At 34.9% G+C, this 18,265-nt stretch overlaps 1 protein-coding gene across 50 annotated transcripts in view; it reads left to right on the forward strand.

The window, feature by feature from the left end:
• Positions 1 to 18,265, forward strand: part of LOC117335370 (PAX-interacting protein 1-like) — a 33,863-nt gene that overhangs the window by 5,465 nt on the left and 10,133 nt on the right. For all 50 annotated transcript variants that reach the window (XR_004534338.1, XR_004534335.1, XR_004534336.1 and 47 more), the window contains exons 7-15: positions 4,403 to 4,597; positions 7,633 to 7,716; positions 8,087 to 8,234; positions 8,342 to 8,433; positions 11,617 to 11,712; positions 12,565 to 12,699; positions 13,270 to 13,391; positions 14,001 to 14,185; positions 17,300 to 17,343. Coding sequence is in view for 2 of the 50 variants with exons in the window: in XM_033895322.1 (XP_033751213.1) it covers positions 4,403 to 4,597; positions 7,633 to 7,716; positions 8,087 to 8,234; positions 8,342 to 8,433; positions 11,617 to 11,712; positions 12,565 to 12,699; positions 13,270 to 13,391; positions 14,001 to 14,185; positions 17,300 to 17,343 (1,101 nt within the window). In the remaining 48 variants the exon portion in view is untranslated. The remainder of the gene's footprint in view (positions 1 to 4,402; positions 4,598 to 7,632; positions 7,717 to 8,086; positions 8,235 to 8,341; positions 8,434 to 11,616; positions 11,713 to 12,564; positions 12,700 to 13,269; positions 13,392 to 14,000; positions 14,186 to 17,299; positions 17,344 to 18,265) is intronic.

Consider the following 18,265-nt stretch of genomic DNA (forward strand, 5'->3'; position numbering starts at 1 on the left):
GAAACATTTTCTAGAGTAAAGAACGGTGAGGTAAGTGTGTGGTCATAATGATATTGGACAAGATTTATTTTTACGTTTATCAGAATGCATTTTTAACAAACACATAATCAGTATTAAATACTTTATTTATTTTATATTATATATATATTTCTTCACAAAACTTCATCACTCATGCACACAGGACATGTATGTGTTTGTATATAAGCGTTTCTTCCACAAAAAATTCTGCACTTGGAAATTGTCAGGACTGATTCCTGCCAGCTTGACAGGAATGTGTGCACATCTTTTTAAGAAAATTCAATAATTTTTTTTTTACTATTGTTTTCTCCTGTAGAATTAGAAATTTCTTCCCATTTTTCTCTCAAAGTGTTATAGTAAAGATTATTGATGTAGGAGAAGTACAAAAGAAGACTATAATATTACCTTTTATCCAAGAAGAGACACAAAAATACATGTATATCTTTAAAAAGTCATTTTATTATTGATATCAGTAAACTTTTAAACAAAAACGTTGCTTACTGGTGCGGGCAGCTTTTGGTGGCGGACATAATTGTGTGAACTATTTTCCCTCTGTAATCTGTAGTTGTTTCTGATAGTAACCACTTCTCTGCATTCTGTACCTTATATAACCTGATGTTTTACAATTCTGTACCTCGATATAACCTTGTGCTTTCATCCAACCTTCTGGCTAGAATTGCAAGTGATAAAAGCTGGAAATATATCAACAATAGAGATGCTTTTACTGTTTGCTAACAATGACAAAAAGGATATATCTCTGGTTAACTTAAAAAATTGACCCCCTAGGGAGCTGAGGGGTGGGTCAAAAGGGGGCAAATTTGACTATACTGCTATAGATCACTTCTCTAGAAACATGCACTGGATATCGCTCATATTTTGCTGAAAGCATTCCTAGTAGTTGGGAATTCAAAATTGTACAAGTGGTGGGGTTGGCCTTCCAGTGGCCTAAGGGGTGGAGCCCAATAGGGGAAATCTAGCAAATTCTTTAAAACCCTTCTTCTGTTTCAAAGGCAAGATTCTTTCGATCTAAATCATCCTTGGGTTAAAGGAAAATAAATCTGTATAAATAGTGGGTTAGGGATCCCCCAGGGGTGGGACCCAATAGGTGAAATTCAGCTAATTCTTTAAAATATTTTTTTTTTGTCTTAATTTAAGGTCCCCATTTCGAAGATACAGATGCCCTTTAGCAATCATTTTGTCCAGCTGTCTGTCTGTCCATCAACAAATTAAGTTCCCGGTTGTTAACTTTAGCATTTATTGATAAATTTATATGAAGTCTGGTCAGAATGTTAAGTTCACAAAATTACATACTCAGTTCAAAAATCAAGGTCAAACATCAAGATCATTAGGCCAAAAGGTCATGGTCAAATTCTGTATCTGTTCACTGATGAATGTTTTATTGGTCTGAAATAAACAAGGAGATCAGGGTTACTAGGTCAAAGGTCAAGGTCATTAGGGTCCAACGAGAAGTGTTTTGCCATAATCATTGAAATATCCAGGTGAGCGATACAGACCCTATGGGCATCCTGTATATGTCTGTCTGTTATCTAGGAGATATTTCGAAATGCAGAGTCAATTGAAGTTCAAATTCTTCTAGTGCTTCCACAATGTGATGAACAGAACCCTGTTTATTTTTGGTGCGATCAGCTAAGGTCAATGCCACTGTTATTTAAAGAAGCTTTTGTTTGTTTTGATGACAACTTGAGAATGAATAGTACAATCAAGTTCAAACTGTGAAGCTTTCACTTGGGGAATAGCAGATTGATATTGATTTAGGGCATGTTTAGCTAAAGGTCAAGGTCATTAAATGTTGCTTAAAATAGATTTTTGCCTCAATACTATTTTGACCACATGATCAAACAAAGTACAAAATTGGACTTTGTTACTTTAGGATTTAAGCTCAGTCAACTTGGTGCTTGATTGGTCTAATGTTACACTTTCTTAAATAATTCATTAAATGATGTCATTATCATACAGACCTGAGTTATAATAGCATACATAGGTATATGTTTCACCTGTAAACCTTTTGTACATCCTGACCAGAGTTAAGCTGTCTTGTCCCTAATGTCCTGTCTACTGTCTTTCCTATAGCTGTGTCATTTCTGAACAGATTTTGATCCAACTCTATACAAACATCAAGTATGACATTACCTCATGAGTTATAGTGCATGAACACTTGTCAAGGTCATTCATAGAAAATTGTCAACCAATTTGATGTCATCTTTCTGGCAACCTCATTCAGAGAGAAATTCAATTGTTGATAAGAATATGCCTTTGGTACTATGGTGAAGGTCACCTTTACATTAAATAGGCAAGTTTAAGGTCGTAATTAAAATAGCCAAGGTCAGGGTTGCCTTTACACAATTCTAAATGTCTAAGGTCACGGTAATCTTTATATTTGTTTTCAATATTAAAGGTCAAGGTCACAATTACATAATTCTACAAAGACAAGGTCAAGGATGGAATGCATAACTCTAAAACAAACAAAAAAATATTGGGTAATGCTTTGACCAGTCTTAACAAATTCTAAGTAAACTTCAAATCATACAGAGAATTTAAAGGGGAAAATGTTGTGGATATGTTTTGGACATCTAGCTATGTTTTAAAATGTTGTTTGAATGCATTTTTATTTCAATTTACCATTTATGAGTTGTTGAAGTCAGCTGTCAATCTTGAAAATTTCCATGTTGTAGCCAAACCTTGATTGATAATAGAAACTATGATTGATTAGTCATCGTCAGAGGTAAAATGACTAATCATCGATTAAATCGACACTAGTTACTCGTGTGATCAGGCTTTGATAATATACGATAAGTTACATATTTAAGATACTTGATTAATCAGTCTTTGCAGGGTTTCATGTCTTACAGTACAAAATTTGACCTCCTGATAACTGACTGAAATTGAATCATGAGTTAACAGATACCAGCTGGTATCAGAATGTTTCTTACACTGCAGTATTCACGTGACAGATTACTTGATATTCCTACATAACCATTTGTAAACACATGTTAAGTCCTATACTCAAGAGTGTAACACAAACATCTGCATGTTTTCACAAATTACAACAATCATAAAATACTACAGATTAACATTACTTCTCTTTTCATTATCTAAACAATACATTGATCAAGAAGTGATGTTGGTAGTGTTTTAGCTACCAGGTACTTGTAATTAATTTCAGATAATAATATTAATCATTACTCAATTTTTACGTCTTATGATAGTGATTACACACATTTATAAAACTTCTTTGAAATTATTAATTCCACTTGCAAGTTTTTGTGTGAACACATTTTGACAGTTTTTCTTAACCTTAAAATTGTGGTTGTTGTATGTCAGTCTTGTCAAACTTATCTCCTCTGCTGAACTTCTGGAAGAAAATCTCTACTTATCGGTTTTTACGAAAACACATTTTCAAGCAGTTCCAGATAGAAATATTTCTCACTGAGGAAGGCAGAATAAAAGCAATCAAGAAGTATTTGTTACCTGTATGTTTGAAGTACAGGCTTGGGAACAATATCATCTTTGTGTCGGCCTGGAATATAACAACGTATACCAGTGGTTAGATAAAATAGCTAATTATAAACAATTCAGATCATTCTACGCCACAGTCACTAGATATACCAGTGATTATCCCTTCTGGTGGCTATATTTATGAGAATATTCCTCTTTTTAAGCCCTGTTTTTGATGACATCGAACAAGCCGTATTTAACGAGATTTTACCATAAGACAGACAGAGGAGAGAGTTTCCTATAGACTGGATGTGTATTCAATATTCTCACCATTTTCTCCACCTGTTGACCATGGAGCCAGAAATCCTCTGAAAGAAATTTTATTTTCGTTTTACCAATGATTTTAATATCTTTTGTTCTTTTATATAATTGTAACTGGGGCAATTTGATTTTCTCTGTGGAGAAATCCTTTGTTATGATATGATGGCCTTATATGTATATTACTACGGACAAAACATTCATTCGTTTAATGGATGTTTGTGAGTATAAAGTATAAAGAGCTATGCTTTATATAACATTCTAAGACTGCTATATCTTCATTAGAATGGTAAATGTATTTTAGGGCTTGCTAATATAATCACAATTTACATAATATGTTGAATAGTTCTATAATTGTCAAAAAGTTCAAACGTGAGATGTACATAATGATCTACATGTCATTTTGTATACTTGATATATACTGTACATGAAATAAATTTTAAGTTAATATTTTAAAGCCTGATGAATCAGACTTTGTTGAATGCCAAATTGACTTCTAGTTGAGCATGAAAGATCCCCCAGTTGTACTAGAGTTATAAGCATGGTGTGTCCCCCGCTGTTTGTCCATGTAGTCGGTCGTATTCAGTATTATAAATATATCTTGTAACAGGCAGGAGGACAACCGCGAACTAGTCACTCCCCAAAGTCCCCAGGGAAACCACACCCACCAATGCCCGGTGGTATTAACATGCCTTCCCCTCACCAGATGCAACAGGCAGGATTGGGCGGATATGCAGGCATGCCAGGCCAGGGGTTGTCTCCCTTCCCAGGGCATGATCCAATGGGGATGCAGAACCAATTGGCGGTAAGATTTAAAAAAAAAAATCAAAAAATCAAAAAAAAAAAATCAATTTTGTCTTGTCTGCGAAGAAGTAGCAAAGCAAGACGGCATTGTCTTCAACATTTCACTTCCAAGTTTTTTGCTTTTAGATCTGTGGCTCGGAAAGTTTAAGTCCAACTTTTACCTTGGTGTATAGTTTGATCACAAAGGGGACTTCTCAACACACCCTTGCCATTACCAAGTTTCATCCAGAATTTATGGTCCAATAATCTGAATTTGTACTAAGGCCAGTTTCTCAATATACTTGCATTGTAGCATGGTTATATCAACTCACCCTTCAGATTACATGAAAGGTTTGCTGTATTTTTAGGTTAAAAACCTTAAATTTTGAGAATATCCTATGGAACCTTTAGTGCATAGCCAAATTGAAATGAATTCTATGATACATCTGCTGTATTTCAAAAACAGTGATTATTGGAATAAAAATGACATAATATTTATACATGTATATAATATAATGCAGGCTGCTTCCATATTAATATCAAGTCCAGTTTTTAGGTCACCTGAGACAAAGTCTCAAGTGACCTATTCTTATCGCCTTTTGTCCGTCGTCGTCCGTCGTGCGTCGTCCGTCCGTAAACAATTTACATTTTCAACTTCTTCTCCAAAACCACTGAACTAAATTCAATGAAATTTGGCAGGGAGCTTCTATGGCTGAAGGTCAACCAAAATTGTGAATTATATGGTCCCCATCCCCCAGGGGCCTGAGGGGCGGGGTCAAAAAGGGTCAAATTGACTAAAACTTCAAAAATCTTCTTCTCTACTCTCAGGTAAGGTGGAATCAAACACTCTTCATAGATGAAAGGGTCTTAAGGTGCTTTACCAAAATTGTGAATTTCATGACTCTGGGGTCTCATCTTTGCCCCTGGGGAGTGGTTAAACTTTACTATAGTTTATATAGGGAAATCACATTTTTGACTATTATTTGTTGGATTTGTGTTGGAATTCATTCTAACTTGGTTCAAATTATCAGCATAGGATGACAGTTTGATGGTATGTACATGTTGGCCCTGGTTGACCCCCAGGGGCTGGTGGGCGGGGACAAAAAGGGTCAAATTGACTGAAATTTCAAAAATCTTCTTCTCTACTATCAGATATGGTAGAATCAAATACTCTTCATAGATGGAAGGTTCTTAATGTGCCTTACAAAATTGTGAATTTCATGACCTTGAGGTCTCACGTTTGCCCCTGGGGAGTGGTTAAACTTTACTATAGTTTATATAGGGAAATCACATTTTTGACTATTATTTGTTGGATTTGTGTTGGAATTCATTCTAACTTGGTTCAAATTATCAGCATAGGATGACAGTTTGATGGTATGTACATGTTGGCCCTGGTTGACCCCCAGGGGCTGGTGGGCGGGGACAAAAAGGGTCAAATTGACTGAAATTTCAAAAATCTTCTTCTCTACTATCAGATATGGTAGAATCAAATACTCTTCATAGATGGAAGGTTCTTAATGTGCCTTACAAAATTGTGAATTTCATGACCTTGAGGTCTCACGTTTGCCCCAGGGGAGGGGGTAAACTTTACTATAGTTTATATAGGGAAATCACATTTTTGACTATTATTTGTTGGATTTCAATTGGAATTCATTCTAACTTGATTCAAATTATCAGCTTGGGATGACAGTTTGATGGTATGTACATGTTGGCCCTGGTTGACCCCCAGGGGCTGGTGGACGGGGACAAAAAGGGTCAAATTGACTGAAATTTCAAAAATCTTCTTCTCTACTATCAGATATGGTAGAATCAAATACTCTTCATAGATGGAAGGTTCTTAATGTGCCTTACAAAATTGTGAATTTCATGACCTTGAGGTCTCACGTTTGCCCCTGGGGAGGGGGTAAACTTTACTATAGTTTATATAGGGAAATCACATTTTTGACTATTATTTGTTGGATTTCAATTGGAATTCATTCTAACTTGGTTCAAATTATCAGCTTGGGATGACAGTTTGATGGTATGTACATGTTGGCCCTGGTTGACCCCCAGGGGCTGGTGGACGGGGCCAAAAAGGGTCAAATTGACTGAAATTTCAAAAATCTTCTTCTCTACTATCAGATATGGTAGAATCAAATACTCTTCATAGATGGAAGGTTCTTAATGTGCCTTACGAAATTGTGAATTTCATAACCCTGAGGTCTCACGTTTGCCCCTGGGGAGGGGGTAAACCTTACTATAGTTTATAAAGGGAAATTTTTGACTATAGCTATTATTTGTTTTTAATGGAATTCATTCTAACTTTGTTAACATTATCAGCTTGGGATGACAGTTTGATGGTATGTACATGTTTGCCCTGACTGACCCCCTGGGGGGGGGGGGGGGGGGGGGGGGGGGCAAAAGGGTCAAATTAACTGAAATTTTAAAGATCTTCTTCTTACAACCCAAATAAGGTAAAATCAAATACTCTTCATAGATGGAAGGGTCTTAAGGTGCTTTACCATAATTGTGAATTTCCTAGCCCTTAGGTCTCATGTTTGCCCCATGGGAGGGGATAAACTTTACTACAGTTGTAGGGAAATCACATTTTTGATTCTCATTTGTTTTATTTGTTTTGAAATTCATTCTAAATTTGTTAACATTATCAGCATGGGATGACTGCTTAATGGTATGCACATATTGGCCCTGACTGATCCCTTAGACTGATGGGTCAGGCCAAAAAGTGTCAATCAAATTTACTGAAATATTTCAAAAATCAGGTGACCGTTAAGGCCCATGGGCCTCTTTTTTTGGTTTTTGGAAAAAAGTGTTGAAATTTGGAGTTTGCTTAAAACTTTATATATCGACAAAACATGACAGGATGGAGGCGTTGGTATTGTTTTGTAATATCAAATATTATTTTCTTTATGTGGCCACCTCAATAAACATTAATATTTAAATTTAGATCCCACTTCTGATAATACTAATTCTCGTACATAACTTCTTAGTTGGAATAGTCATTAGTCAAAATTTGCAAAACCACAGCATTGTAAATGAATGGTACTTTTCCATCCCTAGAATCAACCTCAGCGGACGTTACGGAACATCACTAACTCTGGCCCACAGCACCCGTCTCCTGGACCACGCCCCAACACAAACAAGGTCGGTAATAACATTTCTCACAATGTGTAACTAGACAAGGAATAATGTTGATAGAAATGAATATACAGCTGATATTGTTTCTTTGAAATAATACCTATGATTAAAAGAATCACTCACCTTTTTGCATGTAGATAGGGATACAACACGCGGGTAAGATTAACAAACCTTATACTGAACATATAAATATAGGTTTCTGATTGGTTGAGATATCTCCCAGATATTTGATAGTAACTATGTTCAGCATAAGTGCAAGTGTAGTCTAGTGTAGGTGAAAATTATTGGAATTAACAAACATACTAAAGTAGTTGATCAGGTGAAAAAACTTCATTACTTATTCAGTTAAGTTAATATGACTTTTCTGTATTGGTAGATTAATCAGATTCTTGGTTTGAATATGAACGTGCCACACCGTCATCCTCCTCCGCGATACGGATCTGCCACAGGGTCACAGAAGGGTCAACACCCATCACAGTCCCCTATGATGCCTACCTATTGGGGTCATGACCCTACTGACAATGGTAAGTTTGGAAACCCTGCTATTCACAAAATCATATAATGATATCTTTTTTTCTGCCTTTCAAGATAAAGAAATTGTAAATAAGCGATTTTGTTACTTATTTTGTAGTGCCTGCTGACATGTGCTTGCTGGGATGTATTTTCTATATAACGGACTACCAGAAGATGGTGGGACCGGATCAGATTGACAACTGGAAAAAGGTCTGTCACTTCACTCTTATGATAGGAAGGATTTCATATTGACATCATTTCCCCCAAAATCCCTCTATCATTTATTGTGTGACCAATATGGATGTTAAAACATTCTTGTGTTCTCCATTCCTGCTACACAGCTATCACACATGTGATAGATTGGTATGGGGGATGTTCTCAATCACAAGAAGTCTTGTACGTGTTTAATGAGAGATTATGTCATTATAGTAGTTATGGATTAATAATTATCAAATTCAATATCATTATAGTAGTTATGGATTAATAATTATCAAATTCAATATCATTATAGTAGTTATGGATTAATAATTATCAAATTCAATATCATTATAGTAGTTATGGATTAATAATTATCAAATTCAATGTCATTATAGTAGCTATGGATTAATAATTATCAAATTCAATGTCATTATAGTAGTTATGGATTAATAATTATCAAATTCAATATCATTACAGTAGTTATGGATTAATAATTATCAAATTCAATGTCATTGTAGTAGTTATGGATTAATAATTATCAAATTCAATATCATTACAGTAGTTATCGATTAATAATTATCAAATTCAATGTCATTGTAGTAGTTATGGATTAATAATTATCAAATTCAATGTCATTACAGTAGTTATGGATTAATAATTATCAAATTCAATGTCATTACAGTAGTTATGGATTAATAATTATCAAATTCAATATCATAGTAGTTATGGATTAATCATTATCAAATTCAATGTCATTATAGTAGTTATGGATTAATAATTATCAAATTCAATATCATTACAGTAGTTATGGATTAATAATTATCAAATTCAATATCATTACAGTAGTTATGGATTAATAATTATCAAATTCAATATCATAGTAGTTATGGATTAATAATTATCAAATTCAATGTCATTATAGTAGTTATGGATTAATAATGATCAAATTCAATGTCATTACAGTAGTTATGGATTAATAATTATCAAATTCAATATCATAGTAGTTATGGATTAATAATTATCAAATTCAGTATCATTATAGTAGTTATGGATTAATAATTATCAAATTCAATATCATAGTAGTTATGGATTAATCATTATCAAATTCAATGTCATTATAGTAGTTATGGATTAATAATTATCAAATTCAATATCATTACAGTAGTTATGGATTAATAATTATCAAATTCAATATCATTACAGTAGTTATGGATTAATAATTATCAAATTCAATATCATAGTAGTTATGGATTAATAATTATCAAATTCAATGTCATTATAGTAGTTATGGATTAATAATGATCAAATTCAATGTCATTACAGTAGTTATGGATTAATAATTATCAAATTCAATGTCATTACAGTAGTTATGGATTAATAATTATCAAATTCAATGTCATTACAGTAGTTATGGATTAATAATTATCAAATTCAATGTCATTGTAGTAGTTATGGATTAATAATTATCAAATTCAATATCATTACAGTAGTTATCGATTAATAATTATCAAATTCAATGTCATTGTAGTAGTTATGGATTAATAATTATCAAATTCAATGTCATTACAGTAGTTATGGATTAATAATTATCAAATTCAATGTCATTACAGTAGTTATGGATTAATAATTATCAAATTCAATATCATAGTAGTTATGGATTAATCATTATCAAATTCAATGTCATTATAGTAGTTATGGATTAATAATTATCAAATTCAATATCATTACAGTAGTTATGGATTAATAATTATCAAATTCAATATCATTACAGTAGTTATGGATTAATAATTATCAAATTCAATATCATAGTAGTTATGGATTAATAATTATCAAATTCAATGTCATTATAGTAGTTATGGATTAATAATGATCAAATTCAATGTCATTACAGTAGTTATGGATTAATAATTATCAAATTCAATATCATAGTAGTTATGGATTAATAATTATCAAATTCAGTATCATTATAGTAGTTATGGATTAATAATTATCAAATTCAATATCATAGTAGTTATGGATTAATCATTATCAAATTCAATGTCATTATAGTAGTTATGGATTAATAATTATCAAATTCAATATCATTACAGTAGTTATGGATTAATAATTATCAAATTCAATATCATTACAGTAGTTATGGATTAATAATTATCAAATTCAATATCATAGTAGTTATGGATTAATAATTATCAAATTCAATGTCATTATAGTAGTTATGGATTAATAATGATCAAATTCAATGTCATTACAGTAGTTATGGATTAATAATTATCAAATTCAATGTCATTACAGTAGTTATGGATTAATAATTATCAAATTCAATGTCATTACAGTAGTTATGGATTAATAATTATCAAATTCAATATCATAGTAGTTATGGATTAATCATTATCAAATTCAATGTCATTATAGTAGTTATGGATTAATAATTATCAAATTCAATATCATTACAGTAGTTATGGATTAATAATTATCAAATTCAATATCATTACAGTAGTTATGGATTAATAATTATCAAATTCAATATCATAGTAGTTATGGATTAATAATTATCAAATTCAATATCATTATAGTAGTTATGGATTAATAATGATCAAATTCAATGTCATTACAGTAGTTATGGATTAATAATTATCAAATTCAATATCATAGTAGTTATGGATTAATAATTATCAAATTCAATGTCATTACAGTAGTTATGGATTAATAGTTATCAAATTCAGTGACTTTAAAACATTTTGAATTCATGTATGAGGGTATTGTTGGTCAGAACTGCAGACTTGGAAACATTTAGGCTGTAAGATGTTTGTGAAATGGTCTATGCTGATTGAAAAAGACTTTGGCATTTCAGTGTCGTATAAAGTTGCGATTAAATCTGGATTGATTTGTCTGAAGCAATCTTCTTGGTGTTTATGTCCGAGGACACCAAGGTGGTCTGATTGATTTTGGCTTTTATACACATTTGATGTGAGTGATACATTTAAACAGGTGTACAGAAACTATTATTAGCATGTGACCTTGAAAAATCACTTTTTTTTTCGCTATGGATGCAGACAATAATAATGGCGATACATTTCAAGTTTAGTTCACTATATTCCTAGATCTAGCTGTAAGTCCTTACATGTGAGGTGGTACATTTGTACACTGAACATTTTGTGAAAGAACATAAAAACCTTTCTGTACTTTGATTGACAGGTGATCGGGCAGCATGGAGGCCAGGTAGATCCTGCCTACTCTAACCGTGTAACCCACATACTGTGTGCCAACCAACACAGCGACGTGTTTGCTCTGGTGAGTACCCCTTAGTCATCTGCTGTGTTAGTAAGGCCAAATAAGATTAATTTCTTGCTTCCGTGGTGGCCGAGTGGTTAAGGTGTCCCGACACTTTATCACTAGCCCTCCACCTCTGGGCTGCGAGTTCGAAACCTACGTGGGGCAGTTGCCAGGTACTGACCGTAGGCCGGTGGTTTTTCTCCGGGTACTCTGGCTTTCCTCCACCTCCAAAACCTGGCACGTCCTTAAATGACCCTGGCTGTTAATAGGACGTTAAACAAAAACAAACCAAACAAACCATATCTTGCTTCTCAAGCCGGAATATTGGACAGCCTGTGTTTTAGACACCCCCAAATCAGATCACAAAATATATTTCAATTACAAGACGTAAATGTGACAAGGTGGTGGAACATGTGTGTTAAATGGAGTAATTATATTAAAGACATGTGTTCTAATTTACAAGAAAATCAAGGCAGACATGCTAGTGTTTGAGAATACAAAATTTCTATGTTTAATAACTGACATAATTTCAAATCACGTAATATATCTATCGTGTGTGATGGAGAGAAAAATATTTTTTAAAGAGTCCATCCCTCATCACATTTTTAGGGAGTGATTTTTTTGGAAAAATGTGCCTGAGAAACAAGATATCAATTTTATTTGGCCTAAACAAAGTTACAATTTATGGTCCATCACTGAGCCAAATGGAAATCCCTGTAGCTAAATTTTAATAATCTGGTATATTTGTGATTTGTAAAGAATAAAATGAACTGTATTTGAATGATTTTTTGTGTTCAAGACCGAGAAATGTGCACCAACTTCAAGCTATGCTTTAACAAGTTTCAGTATTTCACATGAATTATTACACAGGGTTTAAAAGACCAGAGACGTGTAGTGACAGCATACTGGCTAAATGACGTGCTCCTCAGGAAGAGAATGCTGCCTCCCTGGCAGGCTCTGCACATCCCCCTGATCTTCGCTGATGTGAAGCCATGCTGTAACCAGGTAAACGGTCATGATCACCATAGCAACAAATTTATTTATCTTAATTTATAGATATTAATTTTATAGACAGAGAATTGTTTAAAAATTCCATTTCACACAATACCCCTTCCCCTGTAACACTTAATAAGATTGACAGTTGTATTAAAACCAAAAGTGAAAAAGAGAGGTCAAAGGTCAAGGTAACTGTTACTATAAATAGAGTCTGTACAATGATTTCAATATTAGTGTGCTATTTTATACATATTGTTTGTCATGTTGTTAAATATTAAAATGTTTGCTGGTTGATTTCTACATATTAAGTCCTTTCATGTTCAACCAGTAACATAAACATCATATACTCGTGTCTCCACCACACAATTTTCCCAGTATAAAAAACTCAGCTTTATTAATACTATCTGCAGTATAGGTTTCTTCATGGAGCCTGCAGCTATGGTCAGTAAAGGACGGTTGGTGTATTAAATATGATATACCTGGTGATATTTAAGCACTAATTATTGTAAGATAATTGATATGTATTAAATCTATTTCATGATATATTAAAGAATTTTACTACTTTTTGATGTGTTGTAGATTATTTGTGTGACAAACTTTGAGGGGGATGAAAGAATGCGTATCAAACAGATGATTAATGCTATCGGGGCTAAATACACTGGCTACATGACCCATTCTAACTCGGTACTTGTCTGTAAAAGGTAAGTGTGTACTAGACTAAATACACCGGCTACATGACCCATTCTAACTCGGTACTTGTCTGTAAAAGGTAAGTGTGTACTCGGCTTAATACACTGGCTACATGACCCATTCTAACTCGGTACTTGTCTGTAAAAGGTAAGTGTGTACTCATGAAAAAATATTACACAAATGGAAACTCATTTGATGCTTCAGCATATAGGGTATAGAGTCACCTGAGGGAACCTTTTGTGTATTAATGTTCAATTTTGAAATATTTTCAAAATACTTTTCACATGACCATTACGAAGCAAACCTCACAGTTTATAGACTGTTTGTAATGTTGATACATTAGATCAAACATGATTCTTTTTAGCTAATTAGCTGAATTCAGCTATTCTCATCTGTAAATTGAGAAATGTTTGTCATATATTGACTTTGAAATAAACAGATTTATATATAAATTTTGAGGGCCCCCAATTTTTTCTCAAAAGATAAGCCATTTTTTCTTTGGTGCAAAATCATGCTTGATTAGATACAGTACACTGGACTACATATATGATTTGTAAACTTACATGGTATAAAATGGTGATAAATTATTCTATACATGGTAAAACTTTTAATTCCTGCAGACCAGAGGGAGAGAAGTACGAAAAAGCTAAGGAATGGCACTTACCTGTAGTCAATGCCCAGTGGCTCAGTGACCTTGTCCTGGGTAACCTGGACGCTCTGAAACTTCCCGTCAATCCTCGCTACCTCCAAACTGTACAGGGAGATCTCTTCCAGTTGGACACAAGTCGCATTGGGCACTTGTTAGGTGAGAAATTTTAGAAATAATACTGGAACATTGTTAATCCTTTCTCTGGTAGGTTGGAAGTACCGTGTGTACAGTTGTATAGCTGTACGAGTGTTGATCCTACACAGGACACAGTATCGTGTGTACAGTTGTATAGCTGTACGAGTGTTGATCCTACACAGGACACAGTATCGTGTGTACAGTTGTATAGCTGTACGAGTGTTGATCCTACACAGAACACAGTATTGTGTGTACAGTTGTATAGCTGTACAAGTGTTGATCCTACACAGGACACAGTATCGTGTGTACAGTTGTGTAGCTGTACTAGTGTTGATCCTACACAGTATCGTGTGAACAGTTGTATAGCTGTACGAGTGTTGATCCTACCCAGGACACAGTATCGTGTGAACAGTTGTATAGCTGTACGAGTGTTGATCCTACACAGTATCGTGTGAACAGTTGTATAGCTGTACGAGTGTTGATCCTACACAGGACACAGTATCGTGTGTACAGTTGTATAGCTGTACGAGTGTTGATCCTACACAGGACACAGTATCGTGTGTACAGTTGTATAGCTGTACGAATGTTGATCCTACACAGTACACAGTATCGTGTGTACAGTTGTATAGCTGTATGGGTGTTGATCCTACACAGTATCGTGTGTACAGTTGTATAGCTGTACGAGTGTTGATCCTACACAGTATCATGTGTACAGTTGTATAGCTGTACCAGTGTTGATCCTACCCAGGACACAGTATCGTGTGTACAGTTGTATAGCTGTACAAGTGTTGATCCTACACAGGACACAGTACCGTGTGTACAGTTGTATAGCTGTACGAATGTTGATCCTACACAGGACACAGTACCGTGTGTACAGTTGTATAGCTGTACGAGTGTTGATCCTACACAGTATCATGTGTACAGTTGTATAGCTGTACGAGTGTTGATCCTACACAGGACACAGTATCGTGTGTACAGTTGTATAGCTGTATGGGTGTTGATCCTACACAGTATCGTGTGTACAGTTGTATAGCTGTACGAGTGTTGATCCTACACAGTATCATGTGTACAGTTGTATAGCTGTACCAGTGTTGATCCTACCCAGGACACAGTATCGTGTGTACAGTTGTATAGCTGTACAAGTGTTGATCCTACACAGGACACAGTACCGTGTGTACAGTTGTATAGCTGTACGAATGTTGATCCTACACAAGACACAGTATTGTGTGTACAGTTGTATAGCTGTACGAGTGTTGATCCTACACAGGACACAGTACCGTGTGTACAGTTGTATAGCTGTACGAGTGTTGATCCTACACAGTATCATGTGTACAGTTGTATAGCTGTACCAGTGTTGATCCTACCCAGGACACAGTATCGTGTGTACAGTTGTATAGCTGTACGAATGTTGATCCTACACAGTACACAGTATCGTGTGTACAGTTGTATAGCTGTATGGGTGTTGATCCTACACAGGACACAGTATCGTGTGTACAGTTGTATAGCTGTACGAATGTTGATCCTACCCAGGACACAGTATCGTGTGTACAGTTGTATAGCTGTACGAATGTTGATCCTACACAGGACACAGTATCGTGTGTACAGTTGTATAGCTGTACCAGTGTTGATCCTACCCAGGACACAGTATCGTGTGTACAGTTGTATAGCTGTACGAGTGTTGATCCTACACAGGACACAGTATCGTGTGTACAGTTGTATAGCTGTACGAGTGTTGTTCCTACACAGGACACAGTATCGTGTGTACAGTTGTGTAGCTGTATGGGTGTTGATCCTACACAGGACACAGTATCATGTGTACAGTTGTATAGCTGTACGAGTGTTGATCCTACACAGGACACAGTATTGTGTGTACAGTTGTATAGCTGTACGAGTGTTGATCCTACACAGGACACAGTATCGTGTGTACAGTTGTATAGCTGTATGGGTGTTGATCCTACCCAGGACACAGTATCGTGTGTACAGTTGTACAGCTGTACGAGTGTTGATTCTACACAGGACACAGTATCTTGTGTACAGTTGTATAGCTGTACGAGTGTTGATCCTACACAGGACACAGTATCGTGTGTACAGTTGTATAGCTGTACGAGTGTTGATCCTACACAGGACACAGTATCGTGTGTACAGTTGTATAGCTGTACGAGTGTTGATCTCACACAGGACACAGTATCGTGTGTACAGTTGTATAGCTGTACGAGTGTTGATCCTACACAGGACACAGTATCGTGTGTACAGTTGTGTAGTTGTATGAGTGTTGATCCTACACAGGACACAGTATCGTGTGTACAGTTGTATAGCTGTACGAGTGTTGATCCTTCACAGGACACAGTATCGTGTGTACAGTTGTATAGCTGTACGAGTGTTGATCCTACACAGGACACAGTATCATGTGTACAGTTGTATAGCTGTACGAGTGTTGATCCTACACAGGACACAGTATCGTGTGTATAGCTGTATGAGTGTTGATCCTACACAGGACACAGTATCGTGTGTACAGTTGTGTAGCTGTACGAATGTTGATCCTACATAGGACACAGTATCGTGTGAACAGTTGTATAGCTGTACGAGTGTTGATCCTACACAGGACACAGTATCGTGTGTACAGTTGTATAGCTGTACGAGTGTTGATCTCACACAGGACACAGTATCGTGTGAACAGTTGTATAGCTGTATGGGTGTTGATCCTACACAGGACACAGTATCGTGTGTACAGTTGTATAGCTGTACGAGTGTTGATCCTACACAGGACACAGTATCGTCTGTACAGTTGTATAGCTGTACGAGTGTTGATCCTACACAGGACACAGTATCGTGTGTACAGTTGTATAGCTGTACGAGTGTTGATCCTACCCAGGACACAGTATCGTGTGTACAGTTGTATAGCTGTACGAGTGTTGATCCTACACAGGACACAGTATCGTGTGTACAGTTGTATAGCTGTACAAGTGTTGATCGGTGTCTGGAAAGGTCATTGGTGATTTGCAGTTTAAATATCAAAATATGACTGGACCCTGTGTTAAGTGGTAACCATAGACAGAATTAAAGGGGATATTTTGTATTTTAATGAAAGTATAGAACTTGTAATCTGTACTGACATGATTTAACTCCATTTTACAGTTGGTTGGAGAAATCCAATGAAGATACAGAAGGAAATTTGGAAGGTGTGTATAATATAGAACGGCATGCTGTACAGAATTACATGTATAATATAGAACGGCATGCCGTACAGAATTACATGTATAATATAGAACGGCATGCCGTACAGAATTACATGTATAATATAGAACGGCATGCCGTACAGAATTACATGTATATTATAGAACGGCATGCCGTACAGAATTACATGTATAATATAGAACGGCATGCCGTACAGAATTACATGTATAATATAGAACGGCATGCCGTACAGAATTACATGTGTAATATAGAACGGCATGCCGTACAGAATTACATGTGTAATATAGAACGGCATGCCGTACAGAATTACATGTATAATATAGAACGGCATGCCGTACAGAATTACATGTATATTATAGAACGGCATGCCGTACAGAATTACATGTACAGTCAAACCTGTCTATAGCGACCGCCCAAGGGGAGGCAGAAAAACGGTCACTATAGACAGGTTGCCTTTATAGACAGGTCAAAATTATTGCACCAACCAATTTACTTAAACCTGCCATAAATAAATTGTCATTGAACAGGGCATTCAGAAGACCAGTCAGAAGTTAAATAAATGCATAAACTTTATAAATCTGAAGGGTTTAATATTTAATGATTTGTGGACCCAAACACAAAATATAACTCAAAATGATCTTATGGATAATTTTTAAAAAATATTTTGTTCTGAAATAATGCTATATGTATCTATCAAATTATCTCCCTTTCTTTCATAAATAAAGAAAAAGAATACACAATAATTAATTAATTAATTATATTTGTGTTACTACTAATTATTTTGTGTTATAGTTTTAATTCTTAAAACCAATTTTTTTTTTTTTCTGACCCAAATTGAAATCCGGATATTTGTGTCAGTTTACGACTTTTTATTAGTATTGACTTATTAAAGATGGCGGCAGTACA

This window comes from Pecten maximus, chromosome 10 (genome assembly GCF_902652985.1).
Source record: "Pecten maximus chromosome 10, xPecMax1.1, whole genome shotgun sequence".
Lineage (NCBI taxonomy): Eukaryota > Metazoa > Mollusca > Bivalvia > Pectinida > Pectinidae > Pecten > Pecten maximus.